General features: G+C 38.7%; 1 protein-coding gene and 1 long non-coding RNA gene across 5 annotated transcripts; one reads left to right on the top strand and one right to left on the bottom strand.

Annotated features, from left to right (window-relative positions):
- The first annotated feature begins 3,339 nt into the window (after positions 1–3,339).
- LOC137056248 (uncharacterized) lies at positions 3,340–6,003 on the top strand. 2 transcript variants are annotated; one of them, XR_010900258.1, is made up of 4 exons: positions 3,340–3,366; positions 4,839–4,990; positions 5,095–5,184; positions 5,735–6,003. It is a non-coding gene; the product is annotated as an uncharacterized lncRNA (long non-coding RNA). The 2 variants fall into 2 exon arrangements; XR_010900257.1 differs by lacking the exon at positions 3,340–3,366 and having other exon boundaries at positions 4,541–4,990.
- A 3,574-nt stretch (positions 6,004–9,577) lies between these two features.
- Positions 9,578–19,738, bottom strand: rsph10b (radial spoke head 10 homolog B). Of its 3 annotated transcripts, none has more exons than XM_067430056.1 (18): positions 19,247–19,738; positions 19,090–19,165; positions 18,695–18,763; positions 18,339–18,512; positions 18,164–18,249; positions 17,953–18,073; positions 17,687–17,863; positions 17,482–17,614; positions 16,179–16,303; positions 15,886–16,075; positions 15,692–15,785; positions 15,531–15,610; positions 14,217–14,362; positions 14,030–14,137; positions 11,896–12,039; positions 11,640–11,694; positions 9,929–10,067; positions 9,578–9,852 (listed from the first exon to the last, which is right to left on the bottom strand). In XM_067430056.1, exons 1-18 carry the CDS (start codon positions 19,471–19,473, stop codon positions 9,705–9,707), a joined length of 2,292 nt encoding a protein of 763 aa, XP_067286157.1. In that variant the 5' UTR covers positions 19,474–19,738; the 3' UTR covers positions 9,578–9,704. The 3 variants fall into 3 exon arrangements, with proteins under 3 accessions (XP_067286157.1, XP_067286158.1, XP_067286159.1); XM_067430057.1 differs by having other exon boundaries at positions 9,586–9,852; positions 17,494–17,614; XM_067430058.1 differs by lacking the exon at positions 9,578–9,852 and having other exon boundaries at positions 9,928–10,067; positions 11,628–11,694.
- Between the last annotated feature and the right edge of the window lie 109 nt (positions 19,739–19,847).

Raw genomic sequence — 19,847 nt, 5'->3', positions numbered from 1 at the left:
CAAACTGACCATCAAATGAAACTTTCAGATGCTATCTTTCTTTTTCTGGCTCAACTGTCACCGAATGGAATACACAGGATTGTGGGATATCAAAGGCAGCAAAGGATACATCTATGCTGCCTACTAAAATTGATTAGATGAAGGTATCTCGGGAGGCAGGAAGTGAAGGTAACATTGGATTCGGAAATTTTTTAATACCTTGAAAAGTGTTCTCCATTGGACACAGCCATTGTCATGCTACAAACTAAAAACTGGAGTAATGGCTATTAAAAAAATTGCTTAAATTCTGAATGATCCTTTAGAAATAGTTTGATTTGATAATTTGATCAATATGCTGATGTGCTCAAAACATTCTGGATTCTTGGAATTAAAAACATTTTTTTTTTTTTTTTTTTTTTTAATAGTATTTCACTTTTTAAAAAAATCATGCATTCTTGCTGAATAAAATATATATTTTTTAAAATAAAAATACTTACTTGTCCCAAAGCAGAGCATTATTATAATTTATTTTACAGTTGAACCATCTGTTACAGCTCCAACCACGCGATCAGCTGCTAAAATGACACCAGCAGCTGTAGTTGAACCATTTGCTGGTGAGTTTTATTTGATCATTTTAAATCTTGGGCTTTTCAGAAAGCTTTGTCTCTGTGACCTTTATCATGCTCTACTTGTTACATGCGTGTAACTTAAGCCACTTTCTCTGTGTGGTTTAGGTTCAAGGTTAAGCTCTACCCTTGAGCTCCAGATGCACTGCATTGAGCACTTCTTGGAGAAACAAGAAAGATGAAATGTTAAATGTCCTGCAGCGCCCTCTTCTGGCAGATAAAAAAAAAACATACCGGGTATGAGGCTAAGGTTATGCTCTACTGGAAGGCATATTTTATGATTTTGTACCTGATATTGTTTTTATTACCACAGTGTAGGGTAGATAGAAGAAATGTTGCATCAGTCCAGAACTACAGGGTGTTTGTGTATTTGTGACATTGATCAGTAGGCTAGATATTCTTTCACAGTCAACATGAAAACAAATATTGAAAATAAGGCGAGTGGATCTTTCATCTATTTTTTTGTTTTGATATTTTTTGAAAATTGGGAATAATATTTTATGTTTGGATATTTTCAGCCTGCTGAGAAAAATGACACTGCAGTTAATCCTCTGGTTCCTGAGGAAGAGGAACCCAAAGTATGGAATTATTTGTCTCAATAAAACTGAACGAAACTTTATAAAACTGAGCAAAACTTTTTCAGAAACTATCAAAAATATGCCATTACAAAAGAAGAAAAACACATTGAAAATGAAAAAAATGAACTCAGTCACACAAATGTAACAGGATATTCAGTATGCTTCATTCTTTGTTAATGTTTTTCAAAGATTCGTTTTCGCAAATCGTTGATTGTGAATGCATTGCCAAAGATTTCTAGGATGCCAGCCGAACTTAGCCCCGATCCAGTTGAGGTTACGCCTTTCAAGCTTTCGCGTCTGGCACGTCTATACTGGCGAAGTGTGCAATCGAGCAGAGGATCTCTTTTCTCAGTATGGAAATTGACTCTGTTGCCATGTACACACAACTTACAAGTGAGTGTGCCGTCACTGCAGAATTGTCAATTTGAGGGCAAGAATGCAGTTCCAGTGAAACTGTTTCAGAGGCTTCTGGGGCATTTGGCATCTGCAGCAGCGGTCACGCCGCTCAGTTTACTTCACGCGAGACTGGTTCAGCACTGGTTTGCGATCGAGTCCCGAGATGGGCATGGCAACAGTGTATGCTCTGGGTGCCATTAACTCCGGTCTACTGCCAAACGTTTACCCTGTGGTCAAACCTCTCTTTTCTACAGGCCGGAGTGCCCTTAGAAAAGAGAGGTTCCAGGCATGTTGTTGTGTCAACAGATGCCTCCACCACAGGCTGGGGTGCCATGTGCAATTGGCATGCTGCTGCAGGCTCCTGGACAGAACCCCAGCACCTATGGTATGTCAATTGCCTTGAGTTGCTGGCTGTACATCTGTCTATGCACCGTGTTCGTATGTTCACTCAGACAACACGGCAACAGTAGTGGTGGTCTTCCCTCCCGAGTCAGAAGCATTTAAGATCGCTTCGTGCCATTCACATACTGGGAGAGCTGAATCGTGCAGCTGATGAGCTCTCATGACTACGCCCATGTCCCAGGGAATAGAGACTCTGCAAGTATGCGTTTCTGTGTTCTGTGCCAGATCAGGGAGGATGAGGAGCAGGTCCTTCTGATTGCGCAATATTGGCCCAACCCAACCTGGTTCTCTTAACTAGTGCTCCTCGCAACAGCCCCTCCCTGATTGATCCTTTCTCAGAAACGGGGCATCCTTTGGCACCTGCGTCCTGACCGTTGGAACCTGCATGTGTGGGTTCTGGACAGGATTCTGGACACACATATGCTTTGAAGTGGAACCTCTTTGTCACCTGGTGTTCTTCTAGCCGAGAGAATCCCAGAAGATTCCTGATCGGGTCAGTGGTCTCCTTCCTCCAGGAAGGGTTTGAACAAAGGCTTTCTCCTTCCACCCTTAAGGTTTAAGATGCATGCTATCTCTACGTATCACAACCTTCTGGATTCTAAGAGGTTTGACAGCATAACCTGGTCATCAGGTTCCTGAGAGGGGCAAGGAGGCTTAATCCAGCTCGCCCTCTTTAGATGTTCTCTTGGTACCTTGCAGTAGTTCTATCTGCTCTGCAGAGGGTGCCGTTCAAGCCATTGCATTTAGTAGAGCTTAAGCACTTAAGTAGTTTAAGACCCTGACCTGGAGGTACCCATTACTTCTTTCAGGGATCAGCTGGTGAACCTGCAAGCGCTACCCTCGGAGGAGGCAGATTCAGCCCTGGCACTGCTCTGTCCAGTACGTGCCCTTCGTGTTTACGTAGATAGGATGCGGTTATGTCCAGGTTTCAGGACCTCAGACCAGTTCTTTGTCTATTACGGAGGGCAGCAGAACACTGAAAAAAGTATAACTTTAGTGTTGTTCGTTTAATGTGTATTTTCTCATTGAAATAGCTTAATTTTTTTAATTTTTTCATGTCAAGTAAACATTTTAGCTTAGATTTATGGTTCAATCCATTTTTTTACATTGATAGAATCTAAATGGGCAGCGGGACATTAAACTGAATTTATTAATTTGATCAGAGCATTTTTTTTAGATTAAGCAGGATTTGCACATGCGCATTGTTGACTTGCAGATCCCGCTCTCTGTGGTTCAAAAAAAAAAAAAAGTCTGAGAACTGTCTGAGAAGAAGAACACAGCACGAACTTGAGCGGTGGCCGTGACGGTAACGCTACATTTCAACGGACGTCAGACCCATCCAGCCAGGCTCCGAGACAGACAGAACTACGAGGAACATTGATAAGGTAAGGGAAACTTTGTCTACCGTTAACGTTTTTACCTCAAGTATATCTGACGGGACTTGAGTCTGGCCGTAATTTCAGCGCTAACGCTTGATAGCGTGTAAATTAACTTTTAAGATAGCATTCGAAATGTTCGTAATCTTCATTCAAACTATAACGTTCGGTTATTTTAGCCCCTCATTGGGCGGGTGAGTAATAACCTAAATGCATGCAAACTATCTAAATTCATTTTGTGGGGGCATTGACCGTGTCAAGGGAAAGAGTTAACAATAACATTTCTCGAAACAAGTGCAGTTATAGCCTATATAAGCTACAATATTTTCTGCTTAACTTTTATTAGACTCCAGTTCAAAAGAAAAGTGTGTTTTTTCGCTGAGCACATTCTCTGCAGTCCGAGCGCGCTGAAGCGCTTGCTCATATATCTGAGGTAAATCATTAACACCATCACTGCTTACAGTATTGAACTAAATACATTACAATCGGCTAAAACGAATAAGCAGGTTACTTTTCTGAAAAAGAGTGCTCCCGAGTCTGTGTTTCTCACAGTTTGCGTGAATCGCGGCACAGTTCCACACACACACAAAATACCGGCAGTTCAATAGTGAAACTCGCAGCTCTTAAAGGGGCCACACTCTATTCCAGCTCTTAAAGGGTTAGTTCACCCAAAAATGAAATTAATGTCATTAACTCCTCACCCTAATGTCGTTCCTTACTTTTAAGACCTCCATCTTCACACACAGTTTAAGATATTTTATATTTTAGTCCCAGAGCATATGCAGTCAATGCCCACTTTACTGTCCATTTCCAGAAAGCTAATAAAAACATAATCAAAGTAGTCCATGTGTGACATCAGTTGGTTGATTAGATTCTCTTGAAGCATCGAAAATACATTTTGGTCCAAAAATATCAAAAAGACTTTATTCAGCATTGTCTTCTCTTTCGTGTTCCTAAAAAAAGATTAAAACGGTTCGTGAATCAGTGAATTGATCAATGATTCGGATCGCCAATGTCACGTGATTTCAGCAGTTTGGGAGTTCGACACGCGATCCGAACTGCTGAAATCACGTGACATTGGCGATCTGAATCATTGATTAATTCACTGATTCATGAACCATTTTAATCTTTTTTTGAGGAACACGTCGTAGATTGAAAGTCATAGTTTTTGTGATACTTGGACCAAAATGTATTTTCGATGCTTCGAGATTCGAATTAACTAACTGATGTTACATATGGACTGCTTTGATGATGATTTTATGAAAGTGAATGTTTTAGGTCGGCATATAGCAGAGAATAGACTGGGCACACGACTACTCGTTTACGTATGGCATTTGCCATACCCTGGCATTCCACATTTTTAGACCTAACTGTTGATTCACTAATGAGTTGTTGTTGTTGTAATTTAGTACGGTTGTGCTGGGGATTCTGTTTTGTGTTCACCATCTTCTAAACTTATTTCTGTATGCTCTACTTTTAAGATCAATTTAAGTTCATGCGAATTACAACAGTTCCTTTGGTGACAAGTTGGATTACAAGTTCTTGGTGCAGTTGGACAAGCACTCCACCAAACTGTTGGAGGTCATCAGGAGCAAGGGAGGAGTCCACCAGGACATTGCAGGTTTTAGATGAGGTATCTATGAATTTGATAATCAGTGGGATCCATGGCTGAATAGTGTTTTTTTTTTTTTTTTTGTAATTGTTTAATTTTAATTCATAGTTATTGTTCTTACTCAGACTGCAGACATCACCATCAGAAGAGAATGCATCCTCAAATCTCTGATCTACCTCGGCGAACCTTTTGCGCACCTTTTCAAAGAATACCAGGTAAGGGCATCTCTCTCACTTGCTCATACAAATAACACCTACAGACTAACATGGTCATAGTCTAGGTTTTCCTAGCCACTTTTAATAAATAGGGGTGTGATGAGAAACTCAGCTCACAAGATGAGATTTTAACACTATTTATGAGAAATCTTTGATGCTGAATTTTGAGCTGTGAATACTTAGACCATGTCCAGACGTACCAAAACAATCTTTTTTTTCCTTGTCTTTCCTGGAACACTGTCAAAATAAGTGTGTCCAAAGGAATCCATTTGCAAATGACTTAACACCTATATGCTATGTAAAATCCATGCCTGGTCCTCTCTCTTCCTTCACTGTCGTCGCTCCTCCTTTTATTCTCCCTTCACTCCTCTGTGAAAGCTCTGAGACCAGTGTGACGTGCAGTTGGCACTGATCATCCAATTACTTATCGGCCTCGCTTTGCTCTCACTCGTCACGCGCCTATTCAAGTTCAGTTTAGAGTGTGTAAGAGCTGAAAATGGGAGAGTTCTGAAACTATAATGTACTTATTTTCTCTTTCTTTTTTATGCAGGAAAATGAGATTGAAGAACTGGAGCAAACAACCATGGTGATCTTTATCACTGGGAAAGAGGATCCTCTTCATCCACCAAAAGACATTAAAATTGTCATTGAAGGATCAGAGGTCCGGAACCTGCTTGCTATATTGCATACAAATAGGTTATATTTAAAGGTTTAGTTCGCCCAAAAACGAATATTCTGTCATTAAAGGTCCCGTTCTTCGCAATTCTATCTTTCAAACTTTAGTTAGTGTGAAATGTTGCTGTTAGAGCATAAATAATACCTGTAAAATTAAAAAGCTCAAAGTTCAATGCCAAGCGAGATATTTTATTTAACAGAAGTTACCTTTCAAAGCCTACAGCGAACAGCCGGTTTGGACTACACCGCTGCACTTCCTGCTGTAATGACGTCACTAGAACCGTTTGTTGACTAACGCTCCGCCCACAAGAACACGCAAAATAGGGGACGTGGTCTCGTTGCTCTCCTACGTGGAGAAGAGCGCGCATTCAGCGCTTGCATCGCCCCGTTATGGTAAGAGGCGGGACCTTTCCGGGCAAAGTGCGCTAAGCTGCTGTCCAATCACATCACGGAAAGCGCTGGCCCAATCAGAACTCTTTATGGGTCTTAAGAGAGAGAAATGACATTGGTGTCATTAAAGGCCTTTCTGAGCCATCGGATTTCAACTAAAATATCTTCAATTGTGTTCCGAAGATGAACAGAGGTCTCACGAGTGTCGAACAACATGAGGATAAGTGATTAATGACAGAATTTTTATTTTTGGGTAAACTAACCCTTTAAATGTAGAGCTTACAGCTCTGTATCAGAAACTGATGCAGTGTTCACTGTTCACTGTCTGAGGAGCAGTTCCAGGATTTGTCTCTGGTGTTCAGCTGAAAGAGACTGTTCATCATCATATACATTTATGGACATGAAAAACATTTGTATCTTAATATTTTAATTGTATTTTAGGATGTTTTATGGTGAACTGTGTTGTCAGGACAAACATTCCTAATTTAATATTACTACTAATGTGATGTCATCAAGTGGTGATTTGATTATTTGTAACAAATTTGTATTTTTGTGTGGAGCAGACTGTTCTTCATACATGTGAACATGTTTATTGAACAATAAATATAAATGTGTTCTAAAGGAAAGTGTTATGATAGTCATTGATCAAAATGTTTTAAAAGCTTTTTTTTTTGATTATACATTTTAAATAATGACATCTTAATTTGAGACAACCTAAAATAATTAATTTACTTTGGCCTATAAATATTACTTTGTTTTAATTTAAATAATTAGTTTATCCCAACATAAAATAATGATTTGTTAGTTTGATCCAATTTAAAATAATTAGTTTGTTCCAATCTAAAATAATTAGTTTGATCAACCTTTAAAAAGTGGTTGCATGGATTTAAACTTTTCAAATTAAACTAAATTAAATTATTTACTTGAGTCAATGTAAAATATTTCGTGTGATCGATTACTTCAATTTTTTTAAGTTGATCCAAGGGTTTTATTTTTTCAGTGAAGGGAAAGGCTCTCTCCAAGCAGAGGTTGTCTCTCTGGTTAGTGGACGCTATTGCCTTGGCATACCAGGCACAAGGCCTACCTGCCATGCCCCCAAGGGGTGAGGGCACACTCCACTTTGATTGTTGCTTCCTCCTGGGACTAGCGCATGGTGCCTCGCTAACAGACATCTGTAGAGCTGCTGGCTGGGCGACACCTGACACTTTCGTGAGATTCTAGAATTTCCGTGTAGAGCCAATGTCCTCTCGTGTACTCGCTCCCAGTGTCATCACTTGCTGCGTCATTTCACTCCATGGACTGGATACGTGTGCTATTTTTACTTAGGTGAGTTCTCCATAGGCCCCGAGTTCCGCCCAGCACCACTGATTCCAACTAGGGATGAAACGATTACAGGTTTCACGATAAAACATGATAAAATGTCCTGGCGGTTAGTAATATAGTTTCAAATTTAATTATCATTAAAACCGTCAGCAAATATCACAATTTTGAAAACTCGCTGTAAATCCTATCTAGTCTGGTGCAAGCGCCGCGCAGCATGTGACGCAACGCTGTTTTCTGAATGAGAAGAAATGACAGAAGGCAGTGACAGCACCAGGAGATTTTCCAGCCTTCTAAAAGTAAAAAATCTGAGGTGTGGCCATATTTTGGCTTTTACAAAAGTCCTGAGGGAAAATTAATCAAAGATGCTCTGGTACCCTGTCTGCAGCAGAATGCCAGAAGAGTCGCTGTAATAGGGGAGACACTTGAAATCTGCTAAGGTTTGAGAACCGCAAGGCAAGTGGACGACTAGGGTGACATTTAAGGAATAATAATCAGGGCTTGACATAACATCCGCCATTTGTTTGGTGTATTTCGGCTCTGTCGTGTAACAGTCACTCACGTCGCTGTTGCTATAGTCACCTAGGCCTACTTATTTTAGGCTTCTCAAAAGCCATCTGTTATAATCGCGCTGCGCATTTTAACCTATCACACGTGTTTCTTTTGAGTTTATGAATGCAATGTCTAATAATCAGATGCGTTCAGAGCTCTCACTCACTGAAATCTGCACTCAAAGCAGAGATGAATGTGTGATGTACGCAGGAGATTCATTCAGCATACAGTGAAATGTTTTTGTTCTATTTCACTAGCGAAAATTGTTTAAAACAAACACTGAAGAACCACAGCGCATATGATATGACTGGCATAAAGTTGGCTTGATGTACAAGATGCGCAAATTTAGGGACCGTCTCTAAAGTTACATACAACATTGGTATGCACGTTTGTATAAAACTGACTGTAAACGGTTCAAAGGTGTCGGGTATAATGCACACCTTTTGGATTTTTGATCAACTGTCAAATCATATTAAAATATGGATATGATTTATTTTACTGGGATACTGTTTGGGCTCAAAATATGATAGATTTAAATGTGTCTTAGCTGATAGGACACTAATAAAAATATTGCTGAACATATTTATAGAGATAATGTTAGAGATTATATTTACACCAAATTATTATTTATGCATTATGTGGTGCTATTGACGAAGGCCAATATAAGGAAGGAAATTCCGCAGAATACAATCTTGCTTTTAAAAAGTGCATAGAGCTGCTTGATTTATTTGTTGTTTGTTGATTTTCAAATATAAAACTTGTTGATATGTTTTCAGTGTGCATTGGTTCTTTTTGAACACTTTATCTAATTTGACCAAAACCGTGATAATATTGATAACCGTGATAATTTAGGTCACTATAACTGTGATGTGATATTTCCATACTATTTTATCCCTAATTTCGACACCAGAGTGTATGCCCTGCAGGTCAGCCCCATAGACCATAAAAAAAATATGGACGACACGAATGTTAGTGTTAGTGCCTCAGTGACAACTTCACTCAGAGAAGACGTCGATCTCAGCTGTCAATTATGACGTGTGGCCCCCCCCTCCTCAGCAGGTAACACAATGTGAGATTGCACTCACGGCTTCTGTTATACCCACGCAGTGGGGCGGAGTTCACGATGCAAGTTCTGCAAACCCATGGTATTTTCCATACAGTTGGCTCGTTTTCTAACACTCAAAAGTGATAGGGCTAATTCCAATTTTGTCAGTCACTGGTGTAACATCTCCGTTCCCTCCTTCAGGGAATGCGGATTACATACGTAACAGAGACATTTTCCATTACTGTGTGAACCACTACTCTATCACAACTTCTGAGAGTTGTCAGCATTGTAACTTTATTTTTTAACCATTCTTGTCCATAACCTTGTTGTGTTCCAGATGTCAATGTGTTGCTGTTGATCCCAGAGCAGAAGGAGAGAGTAAGACGGTGTGTGAATGTGGCCTGATCACATTTATACCTCACACAAACAAATAAATGCACATCCACTCACTCTTTGAATGTGGATAGGTTTTTATTTTATTTTATTGCCCTTCACACATTTTTAACGAGGCAAAACGATGTACTTCCATTCTAAGAATTTACTTTTTCTTATCCCCGCTGATGAGTGACTGTTTTGAAATGACAGACGTGGTAGAGGTCACAGGGGTCATGGGAGAAGGTGGGCGAGCAGTGTTTAGAACCTCTCTTTCTCTATCTTCGTCTTGTCTCTCCTCAGCCTCGAGCTCTCTGTAATTGTAAATTATAAAATGTTTTGGCTTCAAATATCAAATATTTCTTAGAATATGGGGGATGTTTTAAATACCTTGCTTTGTCAGCATCTGCAAACGCAGTTGTGTTTTTTTCTGTCAGTCTGAGTCTCTCCTCCAGCTTCACGCTGTGCTCATATGCAGGGAAGAAGATCTGAACGAAGAACTGCTGTGTTTTCTGCATCCAGTCCTTCTCTGAGGATATGAAATTAGTCCACTATTAGGGATAAATCAGATGTAGAGAAATGCATTGTATGACATTTATGGTTTGTGGAAGAGACACATTGAAGGGTTAGTTCACCCAAAAATAAAAATTATTATTTTTATAAATTGTATTAACTATTTTAGTCGCATTGTATAATCGTAGCAAATTATTGTACAGCCACTGTAGTGAGATGGACTTTGTATCGATGTGTTTAGTGCCTTTATGGGTCTTGTGAGTGGGAATATACTGAAGGCCAGTGGAGGCCTTTCTGAAGCCTTTCTCAGCCATCAGCTTTCAACAAAAATATCTTCATTTGTGTTCTGAAGATGAACGAAGGTCTTACGGGTGTCCAACAACATGAGGGTGAGTAATTAATGAAATAATTTTAATTTTTGGATGAACTAACCCTTTAAGTACTATCACTGTAATCTGAGACTAGCTAGAGCTGTAGCAATTGTAGTTACCTTACACATGCTAGTTGATTAATCAATATAGTGCAGTGGTTCTTAACATTTTGCACTCAAAGGTGACCTTTTTTATTTTCAAAATCTGTTTTAATCAACTCCAACTTTTGTTTCTGTAAAGGTTTTTTTTTAATTATGTAATTAAAAATATTAGGATTCTAAACTCAATTTATAATAAAATATCAGAGCTTTGCATAATAACTAAGAATGCATTAATTTACATGAACTGTCCAGTTGACACTTTTAAAGGTCCCATTCTTTGCGTGTTTTCGAAGCTTTGATTATGTTTACAGTGTGCAATATAACATGAGTTCATGTTTTGCGTGAAAAAATGTTTACTTATCTGTAAAGCGCTGTTTTCTCTGTCCTAAAAACGGCCTGATGATTTCCTTGTTCTATGAAGTTCCTCCTTCAGAAATACGTAACGAGTTCTGATTGGGCCAGCGCTTCCCGTGTTGTGATTGGACAGCAGCTTAGCGCACTTTGCCCGGAAAGTATAACAAGGATATCCCGCCTACAAGGAGACGCAAGCGCTGAATGTGCGCTCTTCTCCACGTGGGAGAGCAACAAGACCACGGCCCCTTTTTTTGCGTGTTCTTGTGGACGGAGGGTTAGTCAACAAACGGTTCTAGTGACGTCATTACATCCCTGCACTTCCTGCTGTAGTCCAAACCGGCCGTTCGCTGTAGGCTTTGAAAGGGAACTTCTGTTAAATAAAATATCTCGCTTGGCATTGAACTTTGAGCTTTATAATTTTACAGGTATTATTTATGCTCTAACAGCAACATTACACACTAACTAAAGTTTGAAAGATGGAATCGTGAAGAACGGGACCTTTAAATTTAGCCTACCTCATTTGGTATTCTTGTAACTTATGCTTTAAAATTACTTCTACATGAGAAATACAAGAAGCAAAGGCAATAATGTAAGTACTAGCTATACAATGTTTCAAACATTGTTCAGAATTGTACAACCCTTGATGTTTATTTTGTCTTATTTTAAGTCATCTTGAGGCCCTTTTAGAAGTTTGCTAAGGCCTCCTAATTGAAAACCACAGATATAGTGTCAAGACTGACCATGAATTACATTTAGTCAAACCTTTGAAAGCAAGCACAGGACTTTGTCTTTGCTCCATCTCCTCAGGTAGGGTTGACTGAAACATTTCAAAAGATGAAAGCACCTTAATAGAGTCTGGTTAACTTTCCCCTCAGCTAAGATAATAATCCACAGAAGTGTGTTACTGAGTGATATGAAACAATAAATGTGATACAAATCTCAGATTGAAAAAAACAACCCATTTAAATTATGTAACTATAAATCAGTGATCTGGGACAGTAGGAGAGGCAGCACAGACCCGAAGTGAACTCCACTCTGTAATATTCAGCGCTGTGTCGTCCCAATGGCTTGTGTCAGTCTGGCTCTGAACATCAGTTTGGATTATCTGGCCTTTCACCTCAGCGCAGCCCAACAATGCCTCAAAGAACTCCAGAAAGCTCATCTACAACCAAAATCATTTGCCATATCAATTTAAAATAATATCAAGCAAAAAAATATGAGCAAAGTCCCTTTCAAGGAAAGTCTGTTCACTCTACGACCATATTTGCAACAACTCCAAGACCAAGTCCTATCATTTTATACTATTTTTTCAGGCTAGGCCAGCCAATGTGCAGTACCAAGCGTGAACTTCTAACAGCAGCTATAGTGACGTAATGACTTGAATAATCAGCGATTGGCTTCTTTTCCTAAGAAGTCGGGACGTATTCCACCCTATGTTGCAGTTTCTCCCAGTCATATACAGTCTTGTTCAAAATAATAGCAGTACAATGTGACTAACCAGAATAATCAAGGTTTTTAGTATATTTTTTATTGCTACGTGGCAAACAAGTTACCAGTAGGTTCAGTAGATTGTCAGAAAACAAACAAGACCCAGCATTCATGATATGCACGCTCTTAAGGCTGTGCAATTGGGCAATTAGTTGAAAGGGGTGTGTTCAAAAAAATAGCAGTGTCTACCTTTGACTGTACAAACTCAAAACTATTTTGTACAAACATTTTTTTTTCTGGGATTTAGCAATCCTGTGAATCACTAAACTAATATTTAGTTGTATGACCACAGTTTTTTAAAACTGCTTGACATCTGTGTGGCATGGAGTCAACCAACTGGTGGCACCTCTCAGCTGTTATTCCACTCCATGATTCTTTAACAACATTCCACAATTCATTCACATTTCTTGGTTTTGCTTCAGAAACAGCATTTTTGATATCACCCCACAAGTTCTCAATTGGATTAAGGTCTGGAGATTGAGCTGGCCACTCCATAACATTAATTTTGTTGGTTTGGAACCAAGACTTTGCCCGTTTACTAGTGTGTTTTGGGTCATTGTCTTGTTGAAACAACCGTTTCAAGGGCATGTTCTCTTCAGCATAGGGCAACATGACCTCTTCAAGTATTTTAACATATGCAAACTGATCCATGATCCCTGGTATGCGATTAATAGGCCCAACACCATAGTAGGAGAAACATGCCCATATCATGATGCTTGCACCTCCATGCTTCACTGTCTTCACTGTGTACTGTGGCTTGAATTCAGAGTTTTGGGGGTCGTCTCACAAACTGCCTGTGGCCCTTGGACCCAAAAAGAACAATTTTACTCTCATCAGTCCACAAAATGTTCCTCCATTTCTCTTTAGGCCAGTTGATGTGTTCTTTGGCAAATTGTAACCTCTTCTGGACATGCCTTTTTTTTAACAGAGGGCCTTTGCGGGGGATTCTTGAAAATAGATTAGCTTCACACAGACGTCTTCTAACTGTCACAGTACTTACAGGTAACTCCAGACTGTCTTTGATCATCCTGGAGGAGATCATTGGCTGAGCCTTTGCCATTCTGGTTATTCTTCTATCCATTTTGATGGTTGTCTTCTATTTTCTTCCACGTCTCTCTGGTTTTGCTCTCCATTTTAAGGCATTGGAGATCATTTTAGCTGAACAGCCTATCATTTTTTGCACCTCTTTATAGGTTTTCCCCTCTCTAATCAACTTTTTAATCAAAGTACGCTGTTCTTCTGAACAATGTCTTGAACGACCCATTTTCCTCAGCTTTCAAATGCATGTTCAACAAGTGTTGGCTTCATCCTTAAATAGGGGCCACCTGATTCACACCTGTTTCTTCACAAAATTGATGACCTCAGTGATTGAATGCCACACTGCTATTTTTTTGAACACACCCCTTTCAACTAATTCAACTAATTGCCCAATTGCACAGCCTTAAGAGCGTGCATATCATGAATGCTGGGTCTCATTTGTTTTCTGAGAATCTACTGAACCTACTGGTAACTTGTTTGCCACGTAGTAATAAAAAAATATACGAAAAACCTTGATTATTCTGGTTAGTCACATTGTACTGCTATTATTTTGAACAATACTGTAAGTAAAAGGAGTTCACCATATTTCTATAGCTATAGTCTATGATATGAGTTCAGCTACTGACCTCCAAGTCCAGGTTGCTGTAGATTCCATCATGAATTGCAGGGCTATCCACAGAGAGGATCTCTAACACTTTGGACACTGTTAGCTCACTGTCATATAGACAGAGGTCCTGTGAACAGGACTATGCATAAGAATTATGTGGGAATAATTCTTAAAAAGGTGAGACTATAAAGTGAGAGCCCTGTTACCTTGAGCAACCAGACAAATTGCCTTGCAGTCAAGGTTTGGTCAGGCTGGATTGAATTTGCTTTACACAGGGCCTGATAAATTTCCCAGCATCTGTCTGAGTAGTGACATGCAACCGAAGCATGGACAGGATGGCAGAACAGAGAGCCTAAAAAATAAGATAGATTTATAATTAAAAAATAACAATATGTCTATGGGTGCGTTCACACTTGTCATGTTTGGTTCGATTAAAACGAACCCTGGTGCGGTTGCTCGGTTAGTGCGGTTCATTTGAACATATGTGAACGCTGCCATCCGAACCCTGGTGCGCACCAAACAAGCGGACCGAGACCGCTAAAAAGATGGGTCTCGGTCCGCTTCCAAACGAACTCTGGTGCGGTTCGATTGATATATGAACACAACACGGACCAAAGACATGTAAACGGACCAAAAACCGGATGTATAATGTCACAAGATGCCACGCATAATGCAGCTGATTTGACGACGCGGAAAGATCGGTGTACGTTATCCAAAATGAGTAACTTTAACGTTAGAGGGCAAACGTAGAGCAACGAGGAAGAGCCTAATCAATATTTGGTCAGACGAGCATGTTTCGATAATGCTAGAAAAAACGCACAAAAAGCATACCTGGCTCTTCTCATCAAAGCTCCTGTGTTGCCCATTATAAGCAGGTACAGACGACAGAACGGCCGTCTCTTTTGCATAAGAGACGCCTGACTCTTTTCTGCACAACGGAGGAAATCCTGCTTGAATGTTTTATGAGCTCTTCATGAGTTCTCAGCGGGTAAAAATAATGCCACATGTACAAGCATAAAATGACCGCGTTTAATCCAGCACACAGCTTTGTTTTGAACATTTCATGAGCTCTTCATGAGTTCTCTGGTAAAAAATAATGCCATATGTGTTACACGCATAAAATGATCGCGTTTAATCCAGCACACAGCGTTGTTTTGAATGTTGTGAACATTTCATGAGCTCTTAATGAGTTCTCTGGTAAAAAATAATGCCATATGTACACGCATAAAATGCCCGCACGTGTAATCCGCACACAGCATTGTTTTGCATGTTCGGTAAACGAGCTCCTACGTCATATAAGCCGACCAATCAGGTTGTGGCCGTCTCCCTGTGCCTTTGGTTCGGTAACTTTAGGTTCGCTGTTAAAAATGCCCGTGTGAACGCTAAGCGGACCAGGACTATTATGTTTGTTTTTGTTTTTTGGTCCGGACCAAACTAACCAAACGAACCGAACTACAAGTGTGAACGCACCCTATATCTAACTGGGACCATTTTTAATAATACAATCCATATTTCTCTACCTTTCACATTCATTGCATTGGGAATGATGTTCTGCCTCATGAGCTTTGATAAACATGCAGCGAGTATGTTATTAGATGACCTGAAACGACGAGTGACTGTGATTAGATGAAAACTTTTAAAAACATAAAGAACAACCCTATCGTTGTAGGAGAATACTCACTCAATATCTTTATGGCAAATATGATATGCTACAATGATAATATAGCTGATACACTCTCTCGGTAGAATGGCAGTGAAAGGAGAATGAACCTGATCTGGATTCAGACAGTGACAACAAGCCAAACGTTGATTACTAATCACAAATTTAAAAACAACAACAACTCAAAGTAAGACTGCAGTGCTTACAGACATTACCAGTGATGAGACAATCTATTTGCGCTTGCGTGACTCCATGCTGGTGAACTTTACAGTCCATGAGAAATCGAGAGAACTGCAGGTGGGTCAGTGGGAATATTTTGTCTGGAGATAGCTCATGTCCAAGGCTGCTGTAGAAGCTATATATTTCCCTTAACAAACCAATGTGTCTCAGCACTGCAAATTCCACCTGCACAGATGTATATAAAATAATAGTTACACAGCACACCAATACAGATTTGGCTCTGGATTTACCTTTTAAACAAGATTTCATCTCAAATATGGCTAAAAACCTGTTTGAGTTCTTGATCTCTGTGGGCCTCAGGAACTCTCTCTAACAGGGTCTGGATGTTTAAAACCATGTCAGATCCGAGCGGTGAGTTTGTGCTGGACTGAGAAGATGTCTTGGATGAATCATCTAATGAACAGAGATAAACAATTTTAGAAAAAAAAAAAAAAAAAACGCCATACTGTACATATTGTATGTAAGTAAACAGTATTAAACCATGTATAATAGATACCGTCACCCGCTGATTTTTGCACTAAAACAAAACTTCTGATAAGTTAATCGAATCAGAGACTTGTAACATCCAAAGGGTTTTTTTTAAGAATCAATGTCTGACGTTACATTGTCCTGCTATTTATGGACATTATTGTCTATTAGAGTTTTTATTTATTTATTCAGGGCTCAATGAGGATGTCCAATGTGAGGCTGTTTCAGGTCATTTGATGGAACTGTCAAATTAGATATTTATTAGACCAGCACTATAACTTACATTGATTCACTTTTATGCTTAGTTTGTTTAAAAATAAGGTTTCTTACCGTTAGACATACTGTTTTCATACATTTAAACTTATTAGTAGGCAAAATTATATAATTAGCTAATAGATGAAGTTTTATTGAAAATGACTGAATGACTCAGTATTTTAGGAACTGAATGAAAATGATAGACTGAAAAGTAATGTTTTGCCATGAATTCATTTATAATTTTTCTGTATTTATGAATGTATGCTGTTTTGGAGTTTCTTGTATAATTATAATACCATATACACTCACTGGCTACTTTATTAGGTACACCTGTTCAACGTAACTATATAGTTAACTACATAGCAATATAACCCTAAATGGTAACACTTTAGAATAATGCTCAGTTAAAACTAGTTAATGTATTTACTAACATGAACTAACCATGAGCCGTTCATTTGTTACTATTTTGTTCATCTTTGTTAACATTAGTTATTAAAAATACACTTCATGGTTTGTTCATGTTAGTTTACAGTGCATTAATAATGTTAACAAGGTTTTAAAAATGTATTAGTAATTGTTTAAAATAACATTAACAAAGATAAATAAATGCTTTATAAGTGCAGTTCATTATTAGTTCATGTTAACTAATGTAGTTAATTAATGTTAACTAATGACCATTGTTTTAAAGTGTTACCCTATAAATAAAAAAATCATAATAAATGTAAAAAGTACTACATTTATATATAAATATTAAACTATACATTTAAATTTAGCAGTTATTAATTGATCAGAATCAAGTATTTTGGAGATCTAATAATATTTATTACTGCTGGTCATGAATATTTTACTTAATACTTTACTCTCGTCTGGAAAAGGAGTCGTAATTCCACTCAGGCCAGGAGTGAAGGCAGGAAATTCAGCCATGCAGTCCTTATTAAACTCCCCTTCATAAACCCGTCCATTTTCAAAAGTGTACCTCCCCTGCAAAAGACCATCTGTAGTGTTGGAATCACACAACAATCTCACATCTTCATTGTTTGAAAGGCGGTTTACCTGTCCATGTTTTTTGTCATGTTTCCACTCTCCACTATACACAGCCCCACTGGCATATGAGAATTTTCCTTGACCATGACGCATCCCCTGAACGAATTCTCCCGTGTACTCATTCATTCGAGGGTATTGAGAGCATGGACCTCTTTTACAGAACCATGTGTGCGTTCCTCTTCCATTCTACATTAAATAAGAAACTAAAACTTTCAATACAAAATTATTTTTAAAAATGACCCTAAAAATAAGGGCAAAGTTAGTAAATGACAGACCTGGATGCCATCTACCCACTGTCCTCCGTATTGCTGATCAAACTGAACCCATCTCATTGTTCCTTCTCCATGTCGAACATTGTTCCTCCATTGTCCTTCGTACACATTGCCAGATGGGTAACTTAATGGGAAACAAATATATTTCCTTCAAATATAAATTTATAAAGAAAAATATATATTTATTTATAAAGAAATTATTACTATCACATACCACCGCTTTCCCCAGCCCTCTCTGCGGTTGTTCACCCAATCTCCTTTGTACCATGATGTCGATTCTCGGTTATAGTACATTACCCCCTGTAAGCATCACAAGACACCAATAAAGATATTTGTGAAGGAAAATTGGCATGTGAAGGAAATTGAGACAATGGATGTGTGATGCGTACCTGCCCTTGTCTTTTGCCCAGATACCACTGACCTCTGTACACAGTAGTGGTTTTGAAACATTTGTACACACCGACACCATGACGGACACCTCGGTGTACCTCCCCCTCATAAGTGCTGCCATCTAGCCAGGTGTAAGTCCCTTTTCCCATGGGAACATTTAATTTAAAATCACCCTGCCGAATGCAACAGTTAATTTCTCATTGAATAATGAATTGCTCAAAAACAAAACACACTTGTAATTCAGAAAACTTGTAATTAAAACAGTGGGTTGTATGTGACTTATCCAATCCAATCTAATGTAAATTTCCATGTTATTTTTTAAACAACTGAATGACTTCTAGAACTCTTTACATACCTGATACTTTAAACCGTCTGACCAGATATATTCACCAGAGCCATGCATTAACCCATGTGAAAAACTACCCTAATAAATGCAAAATTATAGAAATAAGTTAATGAAACAATGTTTATGTTGAATTTAAGCAGAATGTGTGGTCTACTGGAGTTCCCTGAAAGTATTTCAAGTCAGGAAAAAAAAAAAAAAAGCATTTAGTTTTGTGATGTCTAAATGTTCATCTTTCCTCCCTTTCAACATTCACAATTATTTTAATTATAACAAAATTTCTGTTGAGTAATATAAAATGTACAATAGTTAGTCAATGTTCTTAATAAAAGTTTAATACATTAGATTTACATTTTAATACTGGGTCTAAATAAAAGCTGGGTCATAATGTATCGTTCAACACTCACCTTGTAAATGTGGCCACCTTGAAAATAAGCGACACCTTCTCCGTGAAACATTTCTCCACACTTATCACCTTCATATCTGAGAGAAAAATCCCAAACACTACAAAACAATATTTGTCAACAAATATCTGATCGATATCATTTCGCAAGAATGTCTAACCTTTCCACGATTATATGGTGAAGAATAGGGACTTTACGGCACTGATCATGCTCATTGATTGCTCGAGGGTCCTTCGTGCGCGGAGCAGAGGTCGAGTCTTGTCCATTGTCAGGCTTTGTGACGTACCCCGACGCTAAACTGGACGTGGGGGACTGTCCTGACGCTTTACTTAACGATGGTTCTGGTGTAGATAGGATAGAATTTTTCATTCTGTGTCCTTTAGCCATCACCCATAGAGATTGTCAGAAATATTAGCTAGTTCACCAACTAGCATGCACCTCAGTGGAGTGCACATAGAAACACGGTCTCGGTTGCTAAGCAATGGTATACAGTATGGCAAGTTAGAGGGGCCAAACTTCTTTTTTTTTTTTGTGAACCATGACTTCCACTGCATGGATAAACAGCACAATATATTTGTTAAAATACCTAAGTTTTACAGGTTTGGAACGTCATATGGGTGAGTAAATAGACAATTTTAATTTTTGTGTCCCTTTAAATTAATTATTCATAATTTCTACAAGCACTAGGGGGTTATAGATTGCACCTTTAAAAATGTTTACTCATTTTAAATAATTAGATAAAGAATTACGGCAATAAAGCT

This window comes from Pseudorasbora parva, chromosome 21 (genome assembly GCF_024679245.1).
Source record: "Pseudorasbora parva isolate DD20220531a chromosome 21, ASM2467924v1, whole genome shotgun sequence".
Taxonomy (NCBI): Eukaryota; Metazoa; Chordata; class Actinopteri; order Cypriniformes; family Gobionidae; genus Pseudorasbora; species Pseudorasbora parva.
The sequence above is the reverse complement of the archived record's forward strand: the minus strand, read 5'-3'. Positions and strand labels throughout refer to the sequence as shown.

Bases quoted from the DNA above. Each gene is read 5' to 3' on its own strand.
- rsph10b (XM_067430056.1), bottom strand. From the start codon at position 19,473: ATGGCTAAAGGACACAGAATGAAAAATTCTATCCTATCTACACCAGAA. The intron at 18,764-19,089 runs GTGAGTGTTGAA...TGCATTTATTAG, and splicing joins AAGGTGGCCACATTTACAAG to GGTAGTTTTTCACATGGGTT. The intron at 16,304-17,481 runs GTAAAATATTCA...TCTGTTCATTAG, and splicing joins AGACGAGAGTAAAGTATTAA to ATGATTCATCCAAGACATCT.